Source organism: Rhea americana, unplaced genomic scaffold (assembly GCF_003343005.1).
Source record: "Rhea americana isolate MKP2758 unplaced genomic scaffold, rheAme1 scaffold_26, whole genome shotgun sequence".
In the NCBI taxonomy this organism is placed as follows: Eukaryota; Metazoa; Chordata; class Aves; order Rheiformes; family Rheidae; genus Rhea; species Rhea americana.
This window is the reverse complement of record NW_028186379.1, coordinates 4,420,224-4,445,215: the sequence shown is the minus strand read 5'-3', so window position 1 is coordinate 4,445,215 and position 24,992 is coordinate 4,420,224. Positions and strand designations below refer to the sequence as shown.

Below are 24,992 nucleotides of genomic sequence, written 5' to 3'. Positions count from 1 at the left end.
GATGATGATTAAGAGGGTTAGGACAATTTTTCTGTAAGACTGGGTAATACAAAGCCGTTTGAGCTGGACTGGAAACTAGGAAAGGAGGAGCTAAGATGGAAGAGATTTTTCTTTCCTTTGCTGCTCGATCGGAGCCTTTTGCTTTCTAAGTCTCTTTTGCCTGCATGAAAGGAATGTCACTTTTTTTTTTTTTTTTTTTTTTTTTTTTTTTTCCTGCTTGTGCATAAAGCTGATTGAACCATATGGACTACCCCTATCTTTCTTAATAGGGCTCTGTCTTGTAATTATTTGGGGGTGGGGAAGCTGAGGTGGAGCAGTTCAGAACATGCTTCAGAGTGAATGGAGTTAGCTCAGAGCTGACTTTTATATGAAGAGTTCTTGGTTCCCAACTTTGGGCTCAATTTTCACTTTTCCAGAGAAAGACCAGCCGAGGTCATCAGCAAAACAACTAAGAGTCGACTGGGCAATTTTACTTGCCTTATTTATAGATTTTGGAAAAGAGGCTGAAAATCTTGTACCTTGAGCCCCTCCTGCCTGTAGTATTAAAGAAAATACTATCCTTCCCTGAATTATTTTTGAGGGGGCAACAAATTCCTAGAGGTGAAGGCATGCACTAAAAATATTTTGACTTTAAATCTCATTGTTTTTATGAATCTTCAGCACTTGTAGTTAAAACAGAAACATGATTACTAAAGCTTCTTTGTGGCCGATTTTAATATTTCACAACTTTTTTTTTTTTAATGGCATTTCACTCCTTCAAAAATTATATTGGGAACAATTCACTGAGCAAGATTTCTTTGCACCATGGCTTGCTTCCAGTGTGTTTCAGAATATGAAATTGTGAATGTTTGAGGTGGTTTTCAAGCAGTGAAGGCATAACTAATGTCTATCTACCGTAGTTACCTGTGTGCTGCATGGTAAACATGTATTATCATATGTGCTGTGAGTTGTTTTACATGCAGTTATTTTTGGAGTTTTATGCACAATTTAAATGACTGCTTGCATATGTTAGGAATAGGCACTTGTGTGTTGTGTGCTCTCTGAAAATCTGGCCTGTTGTCTTTCTGGTTGAATGATGGCTGCTGCCTGTTTTCAGACGCTGTTGGCAGTCGCTGTCTGTCTACAGTGCACAATGTCAAAATTCAGTGCCGTGTGGTTTGTTTTCAGTGATGATGTGTGGGAGTGGGAAGGCATTGGCAGGTTAAATCCTCTGCCAAGAAAAGAGGCGTTCTGTCTCAGTCTCCTTTTAATATTGAGCGTCGATGATTATTTCTTTTCGTATTCTCAGATCAGACTCCTACACCGACGCGCTTTCTGAAGAACTGTGAGGAAGTGGGCCTCTTCAATGACATTGATTGCTCCTTAGAGCACGAATTTAGGAAGGCACAAGAAGAAGAGAACAACAAAAGGGTGAGTGTTAATGCATCAGTCTCTTCCTGCTCTTTTTGGTTCCTGCAAACATTGTAAGGATACTGTGTGAAAGCAGAACTCTCTCTATTACCTGGTAGTAACCTTTTGGTTAGAAACTAGGTGGCACTATAAGTTGTGACATGTTTTCTAAACTATTGAAATGATTGACAGAAAAAAAGCTCCAAACCAAAAAAACAAAACAAAAAAAAACAAAAAAAAAAACAAAAAAAACCAGCATTACATTTCCAAAAGCGTGTAACTGTTGTTGCCAGGGTTTGATTCCAAGTCCCTGCTTTTAAGTAAACTGTATTACAAACCACACACCTCTTGAGGGAGAGGCTTGGGAAAATTATATCATCTTTGAAGTGAGGATTGCAAGCTTGTTCAAATACATTACAGGGAAATGTGGATAATGAGGAGGCATTAACGTTAAAAGCAAAAAGTCTTGCTCTTTCCCCTCCTGCACTGTGAGCCTCTGGTTTTTATTTGTCATTGTTACCATCTTTGTCATGTATCTGCATTTGTCATAAAGTATTCATACAGAAGAGGAAAATTATAACTTTTAATACCAAGTAGATAATGTATCCTATTTTCAGTTAGCGTTCTACCACTCTTAGTATCTGTAAGTTGAATTATATAGGCCACTTTATATGAGGTTAAGTATACTCCTATGCCCAAAGATTGTCTGAGGGTTTTGAGGGATCCTAATGAGCTGTTTAAACTTTCCTAGGAACTGTAAAAGGGCTTAATGTGCTATAGAGGCCAGCAAGAGGTGATGGTTGAAGTTTTAGCTTTTCAAGTAAGCATCCAAAGTTCTAGTTGCTTCTGAGAAATGAAACGCATGAATAATGTGAGGCTTCCTAAAGGCTCATATTGCTTCCTTCTTCCTCACTGCAGCCCTCAAACAAGCTACCAAATACTTCCTCTTCATGTTGTTCAATTTTTATGCCTCTCTTTCACCCTCTCCCATCTCTGTAACTCTCAGAAATTCTCAAGTAATGTCCTCTTCCACAGTACCCCCTCAGTTATTGAACATTTGGCCTATGTATTTGTCTAATATGAGGTTTATCCAACACCACATGCTAAATGTAATTAATTAGGCCATGAAGCATTCACTGTGAGAGTGACGGAGYACTGGAGCAGGTTGCCCAGAGAGGTTGTGGAGTCTCCTTCTCTGGAGATATTCAAGGCCCACCTGGAWGCAACCCTGTCTAACAYGCTSTAGGTGMCCCTGCTGAGCAGGGAGGTTGGACTAGATGATCTCCAGAGGTCCCTTCCAACCTTACTGATTCTATGATTTTATGATTCTAATGAAACACTATTAGGCYGTGGTGCTAAAACCAGGGGGCACTTTTTCATCCCTTGCCTTAGCATTATTTTGTCTTTCAGAGTGCTTGTGCCTCCCAATTGCAAGTGCTTCCTGTAAAGGAACTGTTTCYTACAGCTGCTCTTTAGTGCCATTAGTTTTGCTTGTCAGTTATTGCTGCCCAATCCCGAATTCATACATAGGAGACGTATGTGTGCCTGGGTGGGTCCAGAGCCTTGTGAAGTTTGAAGTTGGCAGCATTTAGGGACCTGCAGAAGGATCTTTGAAGCACTTGGAGGTCTGCAGGAGAAGGYACTAGAGGGCTTTTTGGAAGATGTAAGGATGATTGCTGAGACACAGAAAGGGAGAGGAGGCATATAGAAAGAATATGGGAAGGGGGACTAGGGGTGGTTTATTTGTGACTTACTGGGAAAGGAGTCTAGAGAGACTTGAACAGATATAGGAGAGAAGGAGAGAAAGATCAAGGYGTAGTATGCTGATCAAGGAAAGAGAGTGTCCAAATGTAAGAGAGTTCAAGGTTTGGTCAAGGGCGGGGAAAATATCCCAGATAGTTTGACCTTCACAGCTTTATTTGCAGGATGAATGTTAGGAAACAGTCCTGTAATGACAGAAATGTGACTAATTTTATATTCAACTTGTTATACTTAGTTTCTTGTGTACTGCAGAGGAGACCTGGCCAAGATCRAGGGGACCATTTCTGTACATTTGTACTTCTTTGCAAATTATCAGTATTGAAGAAGATTCCTAAGCAGTTCTTACCCTATGGTAGTTATTTTGCAGGAGYAGGAGATGAGGAGAGGTCTACTGATCTGGGCTTCTGTGCAGCTAGCCAAAAATTAGTTTGATGTTGCTGGGTCCATTTCAGCTCACAAGGGGTAGTCGCACAATCTGATTAAAACCTAGACAGGGGCATCAGGTTACCTGATAATACCYGTTGTTTAAGGACCTCTGGATGTCTTATTCTGCCCTCCTTCTCCCAACCCCTGCAGCTGCCATGGGCTATCTCCAGGGAGCAAAATGAATTGGGGGGGAGGGGGAAGGAGGGAAAATCATTAAAAAAAGTCCCACCAGCTAGCTAACCTGTAACATTTGTTCTGTGTTTCCAATTAGTCTGCTGTATGTTCATTCTTACATTACCGACCGACTGTCAGATAGGAATCTGAAGCGGGCCCCAGTAGGGCTCTACGCAAATACACGAGACAAAGGCGGCGGCAGAAAGGGACTCCTTGGGCCGTAGCTGTTGATAATGAAATGCTCCTAATGGCCTGTCCCTGGAATGCGAGTGCAGCGCAGCGTTCTCCCGACGCGCTTCCCAGCGCTGGGAGGCTAACAGCAGCAGCACGGAAATCTTATTCCTGTCTCAGAAAAGTCTTCCAAAAATATTTTTGGTCAGGTTAATTTCTTTGGACTATGAGAGAAATGTTTATTTTAGTATCTCACTGTGGCTTAGCACACAGCTTGACACTGAAATCTTATAAGAGAAAAACACTTTTTTTTTTCTGCTTGAGAGTCCCCGTTTGAAAAGAGTCCTCAAAGAATACAGTCCAATTAGCTATATTCTTTCTTTTTTTTCTTCTTCTTCTTCATCTACACAGGAGTCCATGTGTAGTCCATGAGAATTTGCTGTGATTAAGCTGGTTATGGGGACTGTTGACATTCCAAATTAGCTGTGAAGTGCTGAAYGCGCAGTCTTAGGAACAGGACATATACCCTTTTTGGAAAGGTAGCATTGAAGGGAAAGTGCTTGAGTTAATATTCTAGATCTCTAACTTGGAACAAATCACTTAATATCTTTCTGCCATAGTTGCTCATGTGTTAAATGGGAATAGCATCTCTTTCTGACTCCCATACTTGGTATGTCTTTTTGATAATGATTGTAGGTTCATTTGGCAAGGACTGTCTCTTAAAATATAGCTGGCTTAGCCATTTGCTTGTGAACTGGGTGGATTAGAGTAATAGTAACGACCCTCAAGACCTGGATTGAAATGAGAATGGAAAAGTTATAAGTGGAAATGAGATTGTCAGCRTTTTGGCTCCTCAGGAGTCTATAACATGAACTATTAGCTGGAAGTCCCTGTCTGAGAAAGGCCCATCCTCTAAATGCAAAGGAAGAGATCAGAAACAGGTGTATTGACAAATGTATGGGAAAGAGGCTTTTTGCATCCTCTCGATGGCACTCTTCCTGACACAAGCGTCCCACTTGCCAAATTCACCACTAAAATTAGTATAGATAAAACTGTACCTATACTATTTTTCCACTTGCAAAAGTGTAATTATTAAAGCTCTCAGGAGCTTGAGKCAGGCAGCAATCGACAGCTCTGCCGCAAGCAAAATGTGCAACCCAAACCATCAAGGTAGGCCGTGTTGGCAGATCAGATGATCATCTTAGCCTACTAGCTGCAGGTTTTAGGTTTACACTGCTCTAAGCATTAAGTATCCAAAGCATTTGTCATGGGTTATATTTGCAAACCCATGACCTTTGCTGCTACTGGATAGGCCCTGCTGTCAGATCTTGTTCTGAGCATTAAGGTTGAGTCTGAGGGAGTAATGTTGAAGATGGGAAGAGCCAAGATCCATTTCTGAACAACTAATTGTAGCTACTGCTTCATTAAAATGCATTTTGCCTGACCTACCTGCATGAAATGAGAAAGAGTGGGAATACACGCGCTGTAGTGTATAGAACACTACATCAAGGAGCATTTAGAAACAGCAAATTGTGTATTTTAAATATAAAGGCATTTTTAAGATCATGTTCTGCTTATGCTAGAAGTGCGATACATCACTTCCTGAGGTTAATCCTGAAATTTCTGAGATTTTCTGAGCAGTACTCTATGATTAATATGTAAGCTATGGAAATGAAGCAGAGAAACAGCTATGCCCAAGTACCACTTGATTTTAATGTGGTTTATTCACTGTCAGTTCAGGAAGCTGAAAGCCAGCAGGTCTTCTGCATGGCTTAATATTATTGTATACTGTCCCACTGTAGTCACCTCACTGCTAGAAAAGCATCAGCAGAATGAGGTTGTCCAGCAAAGAAAAGAAAATACAGAGCATTTGGTAGTTAAATACATTCAATCTAAAAAAGGCTTGAAAAAGGCCTGAATATCCAGTTTAGTTGCATACAGCAAGAGATCATGCTATAGCCTGACATGCCCTTGAAAGGCACAGATTTGGTTTCTGCCTTCYAGTTTCTCTTTCTGTCCTTTATGTCATGATAGATTCCTGCATATCAGCTTAAGAAGGTAGATCAAATGCACCTGTCTAATTTATACCACAACACCATTTACTGCTGAACTCAGTGATACTGCAGTCTCCAGAATAGAAATCTCACAAATATTTCCTGATTGTTTTACTTCTGTGCTATCAGTTATGAGTACAGGTAGGACTATTGAATTCAAGCTGAGCTGAAAATAATAGAATCAGTCTTTTGAGCAGGTGTAGTTTGGTAGAAAATTTCATTTCATTTTCACAYCTTAAATCAAATTTTATGTAATATATTCCTGGCCTAGAGGTTTTCCTCTTCGTCTTCTGAGATGTATGMAAACAGAATAAATGCAATGCATTTTGTTTGTTTAAATATTTTAAAAGGAAACCCCTTACGTTGCAATAAGAGGAAATGTAAATACAAAACCAGTGCCCCRAAGTTCGATGAATAAGAACCTCTAATAAGCATTTCTTGTGTTGCACAAACTTGTGGATTTTCCTGCTATTTTTATTTTTGGAGACTTTTAAGTAAGGAAGCAAACCAAACAAATGAACCTCCCTAAATGGCCTGATCATGTCCGTTGTGTAAACAGGAGGAGAAACAGGTCGTGGGAGACATGTTGCCCATCTGCAGCAGATGCCATTTTGAAATCTCCTGGCATTCCCAGCAGTAGAAGCTGCAAAAGCTGTGTTGGCTGGATAGCAGAAAATGCTGCATAAATATGATCTTATTTTAATCTCATTCATCATTCTGTTAAAGTAGAAAGTTCACTCCTGGAGACAGTCATTGTCAATATAGTGGTTGAAACTAGCAGTGTAGTGAATGGAGCCCCTTTGACAGGCAAGGGTGATAGTCCAGTAATATCATACCGTTATACTACAAGGGGAAAAAAAGAGATCTTTACATTGATAGAGCATGTTGTATAAGTGTTTGGGTTTTAAAGGCCTGCACTGGTGCACGTAGTAGTGCTGAAAATGCACTCTGGTGAAAGAGAGGAACAAGGATGAAGGACTCATTATGGTGGTTGCTTTTGCTGACAGACTAGAAATTCAACATGGGTTATTAATGAGAAATGGCTACCCTTCCAAGGAGTGCTCTCACCTGACTCTTTCCCCCTCAGATGATTAAGCTGCAGCACAGAGCTGCCTTCCAAAAAAATAGGTACATATTTTTTGGCCATTCTTCTAGTAATGCAGCTTAGGAGATCTTCAGCTTTATTCCTTTTTAAGCATGGTCTTAAGGTAGATGGTGWCAATGCTGCGGCGTGCCCGTGTGGGATGGTACCATGTCTGAGTGTATGCCCTGCCTCTACAGCAGTCCCTTTAGCTCTGTTCTTCCCAGGTGAATGCTCTGAAGCCCCAGTGGGGTGGCCGAGGTGGAACAGGATGGTGTCGTGCTGGTAAAYGTTTCAGAGGCAAGTGCTCTGAAACAGCTGAATTTTACTCGCTAGGTAATACAAACCAGCAAACTAATAAGCCTGCTTCTGGAGCACTTCTGACTGATAGGAAGTAGCATCTTATGGTTGGTTTCCTGCTCACACTGCTTATCCAGTCTGAAGAGCAGGAAAAAGCAAAGACTTGTGTTTAAATGCTTACTATTGTACTTCTTTTTGAATTATGCTCTCATAAAGATGTATAAATATACATTGCCTTCTCCTTTCATCTCAACATGATGTAAGAGTGTTTGTGCTTTGCCAATTCAAAGGTCCCTCTGACTCTGTATTCTCCCCCTGAGATTGGGTCTAGTATATGGTGGTATGTTATAGTAGAAGGAAAATAAGACTAGGAATGATTTATGTTAATGTAGAGCTTAAAGGCCAGGGTACCACTGCTCTAGGCACTGTATAATAACATCAAGCTGTCATTCTATCAATCAGTTAAGCTGTTGTTAAGGTGATAACTTGAATTTCTCAACTTTGCAAAGTCCAGAAATCACCTCAGATCCAAAGATTTCAGTATAATAGTTCCCATACTCTAAATATAAAATCTGTATATGTGAAGATATGAGCATCTTCATAGCATAGCATTTCTTCTAGGAGATAAATTAAGATACTGTATAGATATACTCTAACCTTGTATCAGAATTTTTCTCTTTTTTACTCTAGAACGCTTTCTGAATTTCAAATGCAAGAAGCACAGTAATTAATTTTTTTCAATGGGTATTTTGAGTTTTCATATGCATTATTAGCATAAGGTTAAGACAGCTTATTGATTTGCTTTATGGGCTCACCACTGGTTTATAAATCCCTCTGTTTCTTAATGATCAACTTTTGCAACATTCCTGTGAAGAAGGAAAATGTTTTTCCTTTTATTTTCTGAAGAAATACAGAGTTTAGAAAAAAAAAAGATTTCCAAAGCCCCTTAGTAGCTAGACACCAGACTGATGGAATCAGAGGTGCAGAGTGAGAATCCCAAGGGAGTTGGATCCTTTAACCCATTCTGCCAGGCAGGCAGCTTTCTGTGTCTTTTGGTTCCTAAATATCTTTGCAGTGTGGCCTCAAGAGATTGATGGAGATCTTCAAAGGCAGTTTGGTGTCTTAATCTCACTGAAATAAAGCAGGAGTGAATCAGTGAGCTACCATAAAGGATCTGGGCTCAAGTGACGTGCTAAAAATTGCACGGGAAGTCTGTGGCAGAGCCTCGGATTGATTCCATATCTCCTCGGTCTCAGCATAGGGCATCCCACAAACCATGTGTGTTAAAGATTTATCAGCTGTTGTTCAGTGTTGCTAAAGACAGGAAGAATGCTCGTCCTCTCTCCAGATGGATAGGCTTGCTGTATTTTAACTGGTTTTAACTTCTGAAGCTTTCATGGTAGACATGTGGCTATGCACTATATTTTATACAGGGATTCTAGGCATTTTAGTCCTCTATGTGAGTCCTGTTTTGATCATACATTTATAGTCCAGGCATTTATTTGCCCCACTGAACTGTTTTATGAGGGGGACATTTTTCTGTTTAACTATGCAGAAAGTCATGAAGACAACGAAGTTCATAACTAGCTTTGCAAAAATATGCATAGGAGTAAGGTTCAGCTTATGCTCATTGCTGTCGGTACAACATCTTGTCTTCTGCTGGCAGGCAGGTCTCTCTTATCTTCCTCTGTTTCAATGGGCTGTGTTTGAATGGATTTATGGATTTAGATCTCCATGCTCTGAGAGAAGACCTGAGTTTTTTTCCAGCAGTAAGAAAGGGCATACGTTTTTGATTGAGCTAAACCTCCCTAACCATAATCTTTCCGTGTTCTTCTGAATTCCAGTTCATGAATCATCTTACAGGGCTCAGTCAGAAGAGTCCACTTTCCTTCTGCCTCTTATTGTCCCCGTCCCAGAGAAACTGAGTCACCCTCCTGTAATGTTTGGGTTTTTGTTGAACTTTGTGTATTTTGGCTACCCCCAAAAAAAGGAGCCTGCCTAATGTCATTCTGACGTTTCTTTCACAATAACATGGAACTGTGCGTATCGCTTTGGTCTTCCTATGTGTGTTCTTAAAGGCACAGCTTTCTCGTTCCTCGTTCATACTTCAGCAGCATGGACTGGATGGCACATAGTGAAGGGATAAACCTTCTGTTTTAATAAGTCTGTCTCTTTGATAAGGCTCCTAAATCTTGGCAAGCTCTTTAGAGTATGCACTCCACTATTAAACACAAACTCTTCGCTCCTCAGAGCCAAATGCTAAGTGGAGTGCAGTCTATATGGTGGAGTAATAAGATATTACTGATATATTTTAGAGCAAGGTGCACTTTTACTTTATTTATGAAGATAGACATGCTGGTTGAGGGCTTAATCACAGCTGATAAATCATTTTAAGAAACCTATTGGAACCATATGCTGATTCTTTGCATTAATATGGTGTGTCTGTTTCTAGTCTAATAAGACAGGGTCTCTTCCCCCCCCCCCCCCATCCCCCTACCTGGTGTGTGAACTATTCATCTGTTTAAGGGATACTGCTTGCTTGGGGGCATTTCTCTCTTTAAGAGGTATCATTAATAAAGCAAGGTGAATGCAGGAGAAACTCCAGAGTGAGCAGAGCTGCATGCATCGGTCATCTTTGTTTAGGTGGAATTCCRAAGGAAAAGTCCAAAAGCTGAGAGCTGGAAACCTATCAGTTCTCAGACTGGAGAACCACAGACTGGCTGTCACTCAGCATAAGGTTGTCATTTTGGCCCAGGTGGTTACAATACCGGAGCATGAGAGCCGTGNGGGGGGGGGAGGGGGGAGGAAGGGGGGGTACACGGACATTGCGGTTACCTCACCTTTCCCTTGCTCCAGAAGGGCTGCGCGGGAACAGGTTCCATGGCCATTTAATGAGATCCACATTGGTGAAGTTATTCTGTGCCAAGTCCTATTTATCATTAATTGGTGGGTTCGCTCGCAGATCTTTCCTATTATTTGCTGATTAAACCCCTACACATTTTATTATCTTGCCAAAATTCAGATGCTAATAATTTCTTGATTTATTGTTTGTTTATAACCTTGTCTACTGCCTAAATGGACTTAGTTAGAAGATTTGGAAACAGCAACAGCTCTTATGCTGACTGGGTTTCTTTCACATTTTGCACATGGCAGTCGTCTATTTATAAACCTCCGTGGGGACTCCTAAACCTTTACAGTTGAGTTCCTCCCACCGCTTCAGCCCCTTTTCTCCCTTGGTCCCCCAAGGCAAGTCTTGTTTTTTGGCATAAAGACAATGATGGTGATTGTTATATGGAGAAATTGTCCACAGGCTATGAACCATGGGTAAGGATTTTTTAATTCGTACCTCAAGCAAAACAAATGTGAAATTAGAGACATCCAGGAGAGTAAGGAGATTTTTACCGCAGGTTAGAAGATCTTGATCTGTACTGGTCATCTTCAGTGTTACAAAATGAAATATCGAAAACTCACTTTACACCACTTATGTGCACTCTAATGTATGCACCATTTTCCTGTGCTACGTGAAATTACTGTATTTCTAAAAGTGCCCAAACTTGACTGTTAAATCTCTCATGCTTCAGAGTAACAAAAGGAATAGTGGAGAAGACAATCCAGCCAGAACAACTGAGCACATGCCATAGTAGTTAATGAACATTACAGTTGGGTGTATAACCTCATGCATCTCTGAGGCAGTTCCATTGATTTTAATGGAATTTAAATTTTTAGCCCATTACAGATGGACAAAGGAAGTGTGTGTGTGGGGAGCCTTTGCTCGGGAGGGGGGGGAACCCACTTTAGGTCACTAAGAGAAGTGAACTGTATGGGTACTTGTTGATCTCCTGATAATATATATAAATATGATCTTTAAAACCATTTTCGGGAACAAAGAAATGCTTAAATGTTTCCTTATCCTACTATTTCTCTCCTGTGCTTTTCTACAGAAGCTGTTGAGTCCCCTCTTASCAAATAAGTATCAGCTTGCTTTCTTCCCTGATACGTGAGTGAAACTGTGGGGCTTGATTTGGTCCCTGGGAAGAGAATAGACATCCGTTTGCCATGTGAATATACATGTCAAAGTGCAGATCTGCCAGCCAGTCTGGGACTGGGTGGGGAGAGACACGGGGAGARTGAACTCAATGTTACGAACAGTCGCTTTTGAATTTCTACAACCTATTAGTCACAGCAAGCTGCCCTTATTGATTTTGGTAAGAGAGGTCACTTTTAATCCTCTAAAGTGGAAAAAGCTGCATGCACTATCCACGGCATGACATTAAAATTGACACAGCTCTGCATCAGTTTTGTGAAAATTCCCTAAATCTAGATGGATTATTGCCTTGCCTTTCAATGGATACAAGCTGCTAACCAGAACACGCTTAGCCAGAATTGGTATAAAAGATTTAAAATACATGATAAGGAAAGCACAACCAAAAAGATCTGAGAAAACATATGAGTACACTAAAAAGACTGCCCTTGCAGAAATGGGGAGAAATTAAATTAAGTCTTAGGAAACTTTAATTTCTCCTTTTTATTTTTAATYTAAAATCAATGCGGAGGAGTTGAGATTATCATATAAAAGAATAAGCAAAAGCTGACCTTACTCTTATGATTATGAGGAAAACTTTACTCTGGCTGATGGCCCTTGCTAGTTTTGTTTATGTTCCTTAGAGAACTAAATCTTTGAATACAATTAGAATAGTCAAACTTGAATCCTAAGTGTGCTTCAAAATAAACAGTAGAGATGAACTCTCCAGAGTTTTCTTTTCATCTTTGTTATCCCTGCCTGACCCTTTTTTCCCTGCTTAATGATCATTTGTGGCATTGTATGATTAAGAAAAATCTTCCTAGAGGTAAATGTGCTTAATGGGGGTTAGGAAAAAATGTGATCCTGGAGAAGTAGTATTTTTTCTCGTTGTTTGAGGTTCAAGAAAATCACTACTGCTCCTTTTGATTTTCCCCTAGATTTTATTTGGAAATCTGTTTTTTGAAGGTCTCACTGAATATCTGTGAATCCCAGTAAAAATGTGCACTGTAATGTTCAGAGAAATTTGCTGGCTTGTCATGTAAGCTTTGTGTTTTCTCCTTTCATTAGTAGTATCTTCTTTTTTCTTTAATCTGTTTAATCATAATAGGGGAAATCAGTCATTTTATTCATATTCTGCTACAGCAATCTGTAGTTGGTCTTTTCTACTGTGCCTTATTCTCCAAAGGGAGCTACTACTGATAGAGGCTGAAAAAAGTTACGGAGTTTGGCTGGAAATGCCCAAGTTACAATTACAAAATGAATTATCTTCTGCGTGCCTGCCTCCTCCTCCCTGAAAGGCAGCAGGRGGTAGTGGGGAAGACTGGTGGAAACAGAAAACTTCAGACCCTGTTCACCAATGAAGGAAAGAAGTATCGGCTCAAGACTGCTTGCTGCAGTATTTCGTATTAACGGGTAGAAATTTCCTTTCTGAAAAAGAGACAACTGCAAAAGGAACTGAAGTAAAACAAAACAAGTTCCAAAAAGTTTCAGAAGATGTAGGCTCGAAGCGTAGGACGTGTGATGACGGGGATGCTTGGCTGCCTTGCCACAGCACCTTTCAGTAAGCTAGAAGTACTCTACAGTTGTTGGTTAAGTAGATCTCTCAGCTCCTTCTCAACAGAGATTAAAGTAGGTATGTTTGTGTCTGTGTGCACAGTGTGGYTTGGCCTCCCCCGTTAAGGGATTTGCTTTTCCTCCTCTTCCTCCCTCAGTGGAGGAGGAGTTGCTATTTCCTCCCTATTTACCAACTTATCAAGACACAGGAGAATCCAAAGTAGGCACAGAAAGGGAACTGGCTCCTGGCCTCACCCCGCTCAYTGCGAAGTGGTGCAGTAGTGGCACCCGGCATGGAAGAAAAGGTGAAAGCTGCCCCAGCTGCAGATTTTGTGCAGTTCTATCTGGCAGCTTATTTTTGCCTCATTCTGATTCTTCTTTCCTTATCAAGGGAGAAAGAAAAATAAGATTGTCCCTCCTTCTTTGTGTTGAAGGAGTCAGATCCCAGAGTTCTCYGTGATGTCCTAATGCTGCATGGGACAGAGGGGAGAGAAAGGAGGAGATGGAAAAGTATGGGTTGATGAAGGGAGGGGGGAAGAAATGAAAGGAAGAAAAGTGCCATTCGTTTTTACTTATGTAAAAGAATTATTCCTACCCCAGGTGGGGAAAATGGAAAGGAAGATTCATATGGAAGAAAAAAAAAAAAAAAAGCAGTGCTAATCGGGCATGGAGAAAGCTGAGGTACTCTCAGGCTATGCAGGGGAAAGAAAGATGAATGAAGGAAAGGAAAAACAGCACTCACACTAGGCAGACATTAAAAAGGCAGTTCTTTATTTTCTGAAAAGTGKCATTCTAAAATATTGCTGTGATGTCAGAAGATTTGTGTGAGCAGAGGTAGAGGGGAGTATAAAAAGTATCATTTCCTTTTCTCCCACTTCCCTCTTTTTATCAAAAAAGACGTATGAGGATGTTTTTTGGAAAAAGWAAAACAATAGCTTTGCTTCGGGGAAATTTAGTCAGCTTCTCTTCTTGATGTCAAATTGAGATGTCAATGGATGTGGCTGTCTGAAGAGAAGCGATGGGGAAGGTTATTGTTGATGGGCATTAGGATTTGTTTTGCCCTGAAAAAGATGAAGGGAGAATCAGCCTGGAGGTTATTGTTTCTGAGTTCAGTGGTCTTTATGAAACATTCTTGCTGCACACTTCTGTCTTATCTCCGAGATCTATGTGTATGCCCTGTGGGATGTATGCATTTATTTAAGGCCTATTTTTCTAATGACAAGTAGTTACAACAGTTCCCTCCCGCCCATACCGATTTTTGTACAGTAAACGCATGTAAGTGTAAATGCCAACATACACATTTCAGGAAAAACAGGGAAGCCATTCAGTGTGTTACACTTCTGCACATACGTTCTTGTTTTGCGGAWTATTGTTTGGCTTGAATCTTTTTCAGGTACACTTCTGGTGTCCCACTTTCCTTTCTGTGCTTCATCCAGCTCATCCAATTAAACGTGTATATAAACGCTCTTCTGAAATGGGGCCAAAGTCCATGTGCTTCAATAGTTCTTAAACATATGTTGAACTTTAAGCATGTGTGTAGGGATTTGTTGACTAGAGATAGTTTGCTGAATCAGGACTTCCCAGCATTAAGATTTTAAATCGCAAACAATCCTCTATTTTAATGTATTTTAACTACTGCCTCTCGTGGACTATAGGTAACTATTACTGTGCAAGTCCTGCAGGTGAAAAATATTGTAGTTTGTTTGAGCAGCAATTTAAGAGCAAAAAAATCCTTCTGATACCCTGCTGCAACAACTGTCTTTTTTACTTCCTCTAATAAATACCCTGATTATGTTACATGAAAGRAAATAATGACTGTTATGATTAAAAACTTACTGCTTTGGAGGAATAAAAAAGATCTACTACCTAGAAAGCTGTAACAATTTTTTTTCATTTCTTTTTGAAGATTTCCATATTTTCTAACAAAACTTGAAATTAAAATGGTAGTATGTTCGTGCCATTACTGACGAAATGAATGTGAAGCACCTAGCCAGTCTGCATACATAAATTTGTGCGACTTTTTGAGAAGGTACTTTCAAATAGCAGTAACAGTAAACAGCAAGACGAAAAAAAAAATCCAGTTACTTTTTTTACTCACTCACCTCCTTCCATGTGCTGTGGTAAGAGGGACAGGGCCATCTGCCCCGGTTTTGGTTTGGTTTGTTTTCTCCATCGTGGATGGTAGGTAGGGCTGGGCATAGAGTAGGCTCCGGAGCGCAAACGCAGCCATTGGAGGGTGCAGGCAAAGGGGGAGAGGTGGTGTGGGAGTGCTTTAATTGGCTTCCTGATGATAGGCAGTCTGGGTAGGAAAAGCATATTTTACCATTTTAGTTGAAACACTTACTGCAGTGTTTCAAAACAGAGTGCACTTCCCTTGTCTTTCTGTAAGTTGGTAAGACTTAAAAATATAATTGAGCTTTTCTTACTACATTTCAATATTCGGTTCCTCTCATTCCATCTTCAGAACAGCTAATCTCTACCCCCTTCGTGAATAGTATTATACTGACAACACAGCGCTGAAAAGAATCAGGACTGCAGGACTTCTAACAATGCCCGAGGGCCCCAGGAGTGGGAATGCCCTGAAAAAAATGTGCWGCAATCCAGCTGCCCTTCATATTGTTGTCTCCCTATCCAATTTACTAGAGAATTTCCCACTGGCTCTTGGCCTGTTCCCAAATGAGAATGTAATCTTTTAAAGATTACACTGCATAATGGAGGGACAAGGAGCTCTTTATTAACTGGGATGGGGAGTCACTTGCTATTAGGAAAGGGAGAGGGATGGACTGCAATAGTGTTTTGTGAGCTCTGCTTTCTGCCCCTTCTCGTCCTCTCAGTGATAGGATGGCAGGTTGGGAGTGGGAAACCATTGCAGCTGCACCGTAGAAAAAAATAGTTGAATGTAGGTTATGATTATGGCAATTACTTTTATAATGTGAGGGATTATACCATAGCTATTATATTGCCAACAAGATTAAGTTACTAACCTAATACCACAGCATGTATTTCAAAAAAAAAAAAAAAAAAAAAAAATCTCCTGGTTGTTCCAGATTTGGTGCACTCAAAAGACTGAGAAGCTAAGGAACCTAAAGTGCTATTTGTATAGTTATTGCTTGGACTGGCTCCCTGTCACCTTGACTTCATAAGATATGTCAGCGAGACACTTTCACCCCCTTTACAGTGTAATACAATGTGATATTCTGGTAATTTTTAATGCTGCCTCTCTCTCCTGTCAAACAGATAACCTTCCACTGCTAATAGTAAAGCAACAACTTGCAATAGATATTGCAAGTAAAGTTAAACTTCCAATAGATAAATTTTAAAAACTCCACCAATGGGCCATATTCTGCCATGTAAGCCTACTGAACTTATTGGAAAGCTTCAGCAGCAAAATATTTTCATTCTGTGCTCTCATTTACTACATGTCTTTTGAAAATACTGCTTAATACAGGGAATATATATGTATAAAATGAAGTGATATTAGGTGACTTCTGATATGAGATGAATTTTGCTCAAGTCAGTGGAATTTCTGCAGTATGCAATATGACTTCTGTCTGCATCCATGGACAGGTCATAGATGAGACTTTGTTATATAGATTGTACAGATATAACATTGTATAGACTGTGCATGCTAGGAGTATAAGCTAAGTTAATTATGCAGGAAGAACAGTTTCCTTTTGTTCATCATCTGGAAAATGAGTAGAAAATTAAATTTTGGAGACTTCAGAAATACATCACGTGTTAATCATTACCAGCAAATAACTGTCTTCGTGGAAAAGCCAATGTTCTGTTTCTAAGAGGAATGTTGGTGAGCAATCTAATTCTATAAATGTTTTATGATTTTTTTTTGTTATATGCTATGTGCTGAATGATTTCTCAAGCAGTTGGTTTCATTTTCATTGTATGAGCATTGAAATGTCTTCACACTGTTGTGTCTAATGAAAATACCTGTTATACACAAAGTTATTTGATACCTTGGGAAAGACTAAACATGAATTTGTAGATCAACTTGTTCTTCCTCCTTTTCTTTTCTAATGAAGAACTGGAGTAATGGAAAACAATTTGAAGTCAAACAGGAACATTGTTGTTTTTGACAGGATATGAAACCTCTGAAGGGCAGCAATACCTTATTTTATCCCCCCACCCCCTTTTTTTCTTCCTCTGTCATGCCAAGTCTTTGGTCTACAGAAAAAGAAGCTAATGTGATTTCATGGTATTCTTCTACTGAATCCTTCTGTTTCATAGGTTACAGATCTGACCAATGTCATGTATGAACTGTTTGACTCCATGACATGGACGCTTTGCTTTTTTGACCTTGCTATTTATTTAAGCTCAGAAGAGTCACGTAGGCAAAAGCTACTCTAAGTTTCCTTCTGCGATTGGGAGCATTGRCTACTTTGCAAATATTAAGAAGTTTGTATTTATAGTTGGTTTCATAACTTCCTTGTGGTCTCTAACTAGACTGAAAAGGTTGTTCCTCTGCTGCCTAACTGCAAAGCGTCCTTTTGTCAGGTGAGGTATCTTTCCATTCCTCGTCTTGGCTAATTTCACTTTCAGACACAGTTCCTACATCCCAAGTGAAATCCTCTATTATTAAACTGCTTCAGGGACTTCTTAAGTTTGTCACGAGTGCATTAGATCCTCAGTGATAGAAACAATTAAACAAGGAATCAGTTGGTTTTCTTGTGTCTCCTATGCTCAGGCATCTTTCTGAGTCTTTCGTTGCTGCTTTCTTTTAGAGAGAAGACAAAGAGCTAGAGGTTAGTACAGGTTTATTACAGGTCTACCAGTACACTGCAAAATGCTATATCCTCGTAGCAACCTCAGTGCCTGACAGGCAAGTGTTACCTTTCTCAAACTAGGCAGTGGGACTTGTAACCCATGAGGTGGACCAGATGCCTGAGGGCCATACTTTGAGCTGACCCAGGAGTTCCGCCAGCACTTACTGTCTATTGGCTTTCCTCACCTTGGTGTCTTCAAAAGCGTCTACAGAAAAGTTTGGATGGTTTTCTTCTTGACGCTGTTAATCCTAGAGCATAAACTGGAATGAAGATCTCCCTACCCTTGCCCCAAAATGTCCTGGTGGACTTATTTTCAAGGCCAGTGGGAAATTTCTGTAAGAAATTGCCACATGTCACTTTTTTTTTGTTTCTCCCCCGAACTGTAACTTCTCTCAATAATTTTTAAACGCTTTTTGAAGTTCCTGTATTTTCACTTGCATTTTTATCTGCCTCTATGTAAACTGATGCTGAAATCAGTTTCAAAACCTCAGCTCAAACTTTTATTTACCAAAATATTTAGCTTTTAGTTAAACCTCACACAAGACTGAACTAATCCAAATTAAAGCAGCCCAGCATCTTAGCTGCCCTGACATAGCTGGTTATGCAAATACTCTTAGCTTACCCTAATATGAAGGAAAATGTGTTTGCTGCAACCATCCACTGAGGGATGGAGAAGAGCACACAAAGATCAGTTACTATGGTTTAATTGATTGGCAGTTGTTTATTAAACTGCTGTTACTGGATTGTTTTTAATAATCTGTTTATCATAGCTCAACTAAAACATTCTAGAGTAGCTTCTGATCTTCCAAGCAGTCAGGAAAAACAGATCTCTTATGGTCTCCTCATGATACGATATGGAGTGTAAACTCTTTGTATGAGGTATGCTATTTGCTACTTGTCTGTAAATACTGGAATGCAGAAAACTCCTAAATTATGGGCCTTATTTTCACACTGAATTTTTTCGGCTGAATGATTTTTGCTGCTTTAAAACCATGCCTATTTTATTAATGTATATCATACACAACGTATTGCAGTTCCTTTCAGTGATTTTTTTTGCTTGATATAGTGACATGGCATTAGCATCTAGCAAGCAAATACGTTCCTGTGGTGTTTCCAAAAGCATGCAAAAAGCATATGTTTTCATAGGAAAACAGCTGTTACCAGGCATGTACTTTCTTAGATAGTGTGACAGTTATTAAAAGGGCAGAGCAGGACCACGGCTTGTCTTTTAAGTTGAATAAAGCTGGCAATAACTGTCACTTTGAATGTGCAGTGGTGCTACATGTAGATATTTCCATGTAGAGAATGCTGTAACTGGAAGGAGCAAGGGAGATTAACGTCTATAGTCTTGCTGCTTGGAAGAGACAATATAAATCTCAGTCCTGCTTTGAACTGTGAATGCCTCTGTAGGAGTTATAGTAACAGACAAATTAGCATAATGTAATTGGCTGGCAAGGTCAGCCCCTCTCCAGGAGCATTAGCAATGTTTACTGTAAGAAGAGACAGACCAAGTATTGTAGGGTTGTCTGTCCTTTTTGAAGCAAGAGTAATCATTTTGGATTTCCTACATCACAGACTTTCTACTATATTTCATTAAAATTTAAACTATCATGTTTCTGCCTTAAAGCAAATCATCTAGAACAACCGCAAAGAATATTCTCCAGTATCACACTAATCTTGATTCATTTTTGCCTTGAGTTTGTATCTTTTTTTTCCCCATTCTCTGTTGAATGGGTTTTCTGTGAATGAGAAACTAACATACATATCCTTGCCAATACCTAATAAATCTTATTGGGAGGCTTAAAGTTTCTGGTCTTATTGGATAGGATGTAATTGGTAAAAATCTATCCAAATAAAATCCACCCAAACTCACCAGCTTTTTTGTTTGGACTCTTGAAACTTTTGGGCTAGCTCGTGCAATCCAAACTCACTAGACTCAGCTTTGCAAAGCCTCTCACAACTGTGGGTCAGAAACATGGGATGCTGCCCCACATTTTGAAGGAGACCTTGTGTTGAGACACCAACTTGACTTTTCAGCGTTTGAACTTCAATCTAATGATTTGTGCCAAGTATTTGAAAAGAGTTCAAGCATTCAATTCTGAAATATTTGGGAAATGGCTTTTAGAATGTCACATGGGAATTGCATTGCCTTTTCCTTTATGCTAATCACCAGCAATGCTGGAAGTTATTATATTTAATGCCTCTCTTCAGGTTAAGTCTTTAAAATACTGTCTCTAACCAGGAACGGTCACTGTAATTTCCCTAGAGAACTGGCAGACAGGCTAAAACATGCGCAGGATCACCTTCAGAGCAATATCTTATTGGAAAACCTATTTCCTTGTGCTTAGACAAGTGTGATCTGATGGAGATCCAAAGCACAGTTCTTTCCATGGTCTTCGGTTGATGAAGAAAAACCCAACAATTCCTGGACTCCAAGATGGCAATTATGTTTTGAGTCCTGTGTAGTCATATCTTCCAACCTAACTGTAGATTAGGTGAGTTTAAAATAAACAGTGCTGCTGTTGTGGGTTCAAGGGTGATAGAGTCTTTCATGCTAGTGTTCCATCCATTTTTGAGAGCAGGGCTGTGGTGCTACTCCTGGCTGGCATTCCTGATCCCGTTCCCCCAGCTTTCAGGTATCAAGTCTCTTTGGGGTTGTAAACATCCCATTGGCATGCTTTTTGCAGACTTGCAAATTGAGAAGTCTGGAAATTTTGCAGACTTGTATTGAGAGGAATGCTCAGCAAGAATAACAGTCTTCTGTGTAACTCACTTGTTCCTTGAGAATGCATTCCTGCCCAGTTTCTTTAATGGCTCAATTGAAACTCCTGCTTTCCATTGCCTGAATTATCTTTTGCCTCCTTTGCTAAAGCTGTCTATTCTGCTGGATCACACCATTACATGGGAGGAATAGTTGTTTGTTATTCTGGAGAGTAGAGGAAAATGAGCGTTCTGGCTCAGCAAACTCGAGCAAGGCCTAACCATAGCATTTCAGAAGTGTGTGGCACTCTAAAGGAACGTTATATAATTTCCACAGGATGGCTCCACACAATATTTAATTAGTGTTACTGGAAGCATGTACATCTGGATGATTGTTTGTCTGGTAGCATTATCAAATATAGAACAGCTTGTTTGTTGTTCTCTCCATTTACTGCAGGCAGAACACAGGCTGAGCCAAATGTGTCCTACTTTCATAATTGAGAATTCACCCCTTCTGCCACTGCCATATAATCTCAGTAAGATTTTTAGCCTAAATTTTCTAAAAAGACTTGTGATTTTTAGTACCCAGTTTTGGATGGGAAACCAGAAATGCTTTAATCAGATCCCTTAGTAATTTTCTGCAGAGGATGAGCTGCCACTCTCTGAAGAATAGATCCTTCAGTGCTGTCTGGACTCGAGCATGCCGCCATTCTTTGCTTTTACAGTTTTTATGCCATTCTTTGCTTTCCAGTTACCAAAGAACTATTCTTTTGATTTGCTATTTTTCTTATAACTCTTTCATATAACTCTGTCATATAACTCTTTCTATATCAGTTGAAAGTATCTTGGTTATTATCTGTTGTCATTTCTGTGAGTTTGGACTCAAATGCATGCTAAAGTCCTCTGGAGTTGCTTTTTTCAAAACACGTCTTCTGCTGTAGTATACTAGCCTCCCTAGATATACTATGTTGTCTCTAAAAGCTATTCTCCACTTGTCATTTCCAAGTGCTCTGTAGTTGCTGAAGATATTATTCATCCTGTTTTAGATACAGGGCAGAAGAATGTGAAGTAATTTGCTCAAAGTCATGCAGTAAATCTGCAGAAGAATGAGGAAAAAAACGGCTGTACAGTTACCAGTGTATCTGACCTTCAGGCTTTTGAGTCCAAGGAGTAATATTTCTCATCTCTTCCTCTTGTCTCAGTCCTTGGACACTATATGATCTAATTCTATGCCACTTTGCTTACTTTGTTTCCTGTTTCCAGTAGCTCTTCTTCTGACAATCCCCCGAAAGCTGTGCTTTAGGACCAAAGTTACATGCTTCAGTCTGTGGCCAGTCAACTCCATTTTTCTTTTACTGAAATGTATCAGGAGGAGGATCCTACTGCTTTCTTTTTCTCACGCATATGCTTGTTCTACTCCTCTTGTGCCTGTCTGCAGAGTGTAGCTGCTGAAGCGATGGCATTGATGGACAACGGCAGAACGGTTCCCCTTAGGCTCCAGCACGTTAGTTCCCTCATTGCAGCTTCAGAGAACACGAATGCAGTTTCTTGTAATACCGGTTTAACTGTCCGTGGTCCTTGCTATACTTAGTGAAAATGAACTTTTCTTAGCTAAAAGGGCATTTAGCTTCTTTGTTTTCTATGTAGGCAGTCTGATTGCCTTCCTGAACCCCAACATTTTAAACTACTTATGGCTACACAGATTAGTAGTTCCCTCTGAATACTTCCAGCTGATGAGCATAATTCTCTAAATTCTTTCAGTTTAAGGTATAGACCCAATTAGCTCTTTTCTCCCGAAACATCAGGCTAAAAATGATTGAAAKGATTGTGGATGCTTCAAACTTCATGCTTGCCCTTGTGATTACTTCCCGGGAGATTTGGTGAATTAAATGGATCACAGTTTGATGCTTTGGTGTTCCTTGTATGATTTGCACTGATCAAAACCATTTGCTTCTTACTAGTTCACTTGCCAATGCCGTCCATGGGTTAGACCTATGATTCCTTGTAAATAGCAAATGCTGTAGTGTTTTATGAGACCACTGTTGGCCTGACTCCTGGACTCTTTCAGGCATTTTCAGGCATAATCCCCATGTCGTACTAGCTAGATAGGCCCAACATAGCTGCTGCAGTGAATGAGAAATAAAAGAATATTTAGGATGTACATTTTATTACCAGGGTAGCAGCATTTCCACTTGACTTCTTAGCAGAAAAGTTAAGCCTGCTGGTTTTCTGCTTGAAACTGCCTGAATGGAAAATCACTGGGTGTTTTGTTGCTATCATCCTTGGGCTCCTTTACCAACTGCTCTGTCTAAAAATCTTCTGGTCATTGAATGCAGTCAAGCAGCCATTGCTGCAACTCATGCATGCTGCCGGTAACTTATGCCAGTGAAATCAATGATGAGAATTTCAAAGACACTTTAGATAAAATTTAACAAATTTAAATGCCAAAGTGCTGTCTCTGTGAATTTTCTATTAACAGATTATAAATGGTTTGCCTAACATTGAAAAGCCTAATGCCTTCAGTTAGCAGTATCAAAGGCTTGTTTAAAGCCATTCCTGGAGGATTGCCGCYCCCGCCTTCTCCCCCTACCCCCCGCTTTCTGTTTCACGATGGATAAAAACAAACTCCTTACAATAAAGAAAGGAAGGCCAGGTTTTTCAGCTACCCTCTGACTGGCCTCCAGATCTGGCAGCTGCTTTTGGATGTCTTAATTGCTTGTCCTGCAAAAGTTGACATGCACCTACTTTGAGGAGGTACTTTGAGTACCCACTTTGTGCATGTGTTCCTTCTGATTTACAGAAATGGAATGATAATCTTGGAAAAATTGCAGAGTAGAGCTTAAAATACTGTTTTTTTTWAAAAATAGGGGAACTATTTTCTGAATTCATAGGTAAATATTAGATGCAGAAAAACAGTGCAAAATAGTGGATAAGGCACTGGACTGGAAGAAAGTGCACTTCCATTGAGTCCTGATTTTTGGCTGCACAAATCACTTTTTCTCTTTCCTCATTCCTCTTTCCTTGCTTTGTCTTTGGACTCTAAGGCTTGTGGGCAAGTGTAGTCCATCAATGTGTCTATACAGATCTTAGCACAATAAGGCCTTGATTTCAACTGAGGCCTCTAGGAATTACACCTAGTAAGTATACTAGCAAATCTTTTTCTTCCTTTTAAAGTTTCTTACTAGCTTTTACTAGCTCCATTTGCAATTCATGGCAAGTTCACTTGTTTACAGCAATCTAATGGGACCCTAATCGGGTCTCTAAGATAACATTATAGATATAAGCCAGTTTTTCCTTAGACAGAGCTCTGTGGAGAATGTATTTTCTTATAAATATGCTCTCTGTAAAAGGGTTTGTTGTTTTGTGTTTATTGGTGTTCCATCTGCTCTAGAGAATACATTTGAGAAAAACTAGCTCCAGCATGGCATATAATGTTTCATTAGCAGGCATAACCTTGTTTATTTGCTTTTTAAAATTGTATTTAGAAAAGGAAATCAGTTTGCACCATTGACATGCTGCCAGGTTCCTGTTTATAAATGTCACAATAGGCAACTTGGAAGAAAAGAAATAATCAGTTCATGATTTTTGCATAAAGTATGACAAAAACTGTGTGGAGCCAGGCAGCCAGTTGTACTTCCCCTACTTTGCAGCCTCCCAATTAGCAGGACATAGTGTGGTGTTTGCAGTGCAAAACATCCTGAGTCACCCAAACCAGGCTATGCACACTTAGTGTTACTGACATTTATTTGAATAGAAGAAGCTCTTTGTGCTATGTTTTTTAAATGGCTATSTTGGGAAATTGGTTATGTATGAAACAAGTAACCCTGAGGAAAAGGCGACATATCTGTAGGAAACTTCAAGACATAAGCATGCAATCTGATGTCATCTTTTCCCATAGAGAAGCTATTTCCTTTTAAAATCTGGTGAGACCAGTCTTCCAAAATCGCCTGCTCCTTTAAAATGTGTTCATTACATTTCCTATATATCTCTTTTTTTTCCCTTTCCTTTCACAAATGGATTATCATGGGTACATCTGGTACACACCATATATTGCATACTGTGCATGTAAAGAAGGCTCCGTATGTCGAAAGCGTAGTCTAGACAGTCATGCCAAAAAGGGCATGAAGAGGGTAGTGGGGGAAGAAGGGAGGGAATCCTGGAAGACAAGGGTCATCTTTCAGTATTCATTTCTACTGGTAATTAGAGGGCACCACTAAATGTCTGTAATTAGATCATGTCACAAAAATTAAGATAAAAGACCAAAAATTCTAAATCTCCTGCATTTTGTTCATAGTATCAGAGGCATTAGAGAACATTTGCTTGAAACTGCAGCCACAACGGGAGACAGGCAGAGAGGCTTGACATGCCCCTGAAATAAGTTCCAATGAATTGTCCCTGAAAGGTGCAAGGAAGAAACCAGAGGAGGTGACTGTGCTCTTCCTGTGTTCTTGATAGAGCTGGTCAATCTCTCTTTCTGTCTTTCCAGTGAATAATTAGTGCAGTGAAATGGCTCATTTAGACATTTCAGAGTTATTTGCTAATTTGATTAAAATTGCTGAAGTAGATTTGGCTGGAAAGACAAT

At 39.8% G+C, this 24,992-nt stretch overlaps 1 protein-coding gene across 2 annotated transcripts in view; it reads left to right on the top strand.

The window, feature by feature from the left end:
- Positions 1-24,992, top strand: part of CREB5 (cAMP responsive element binding protein 5) — a 215,754-nt gene that overhangs the window by 11,321 nt on the left and 179,441 nt on the right. For both annotated transcript variants that reach the window (XR_014896181.1, XM_085307535.1), the window contains exon 3: positions 1,289-1,410. Coding sequence is in view for 1 of the 2 variants with exons in the window: in XM_085307535.1 (XP_085163661.1) it covers positions 1,289-1,410 (122 nt within the window). In the remaining variant the exon portion in view is untranslated. The remainder of the gene's footprint in view (positions 1-1,288; positions 1,411-24,992) is intronic.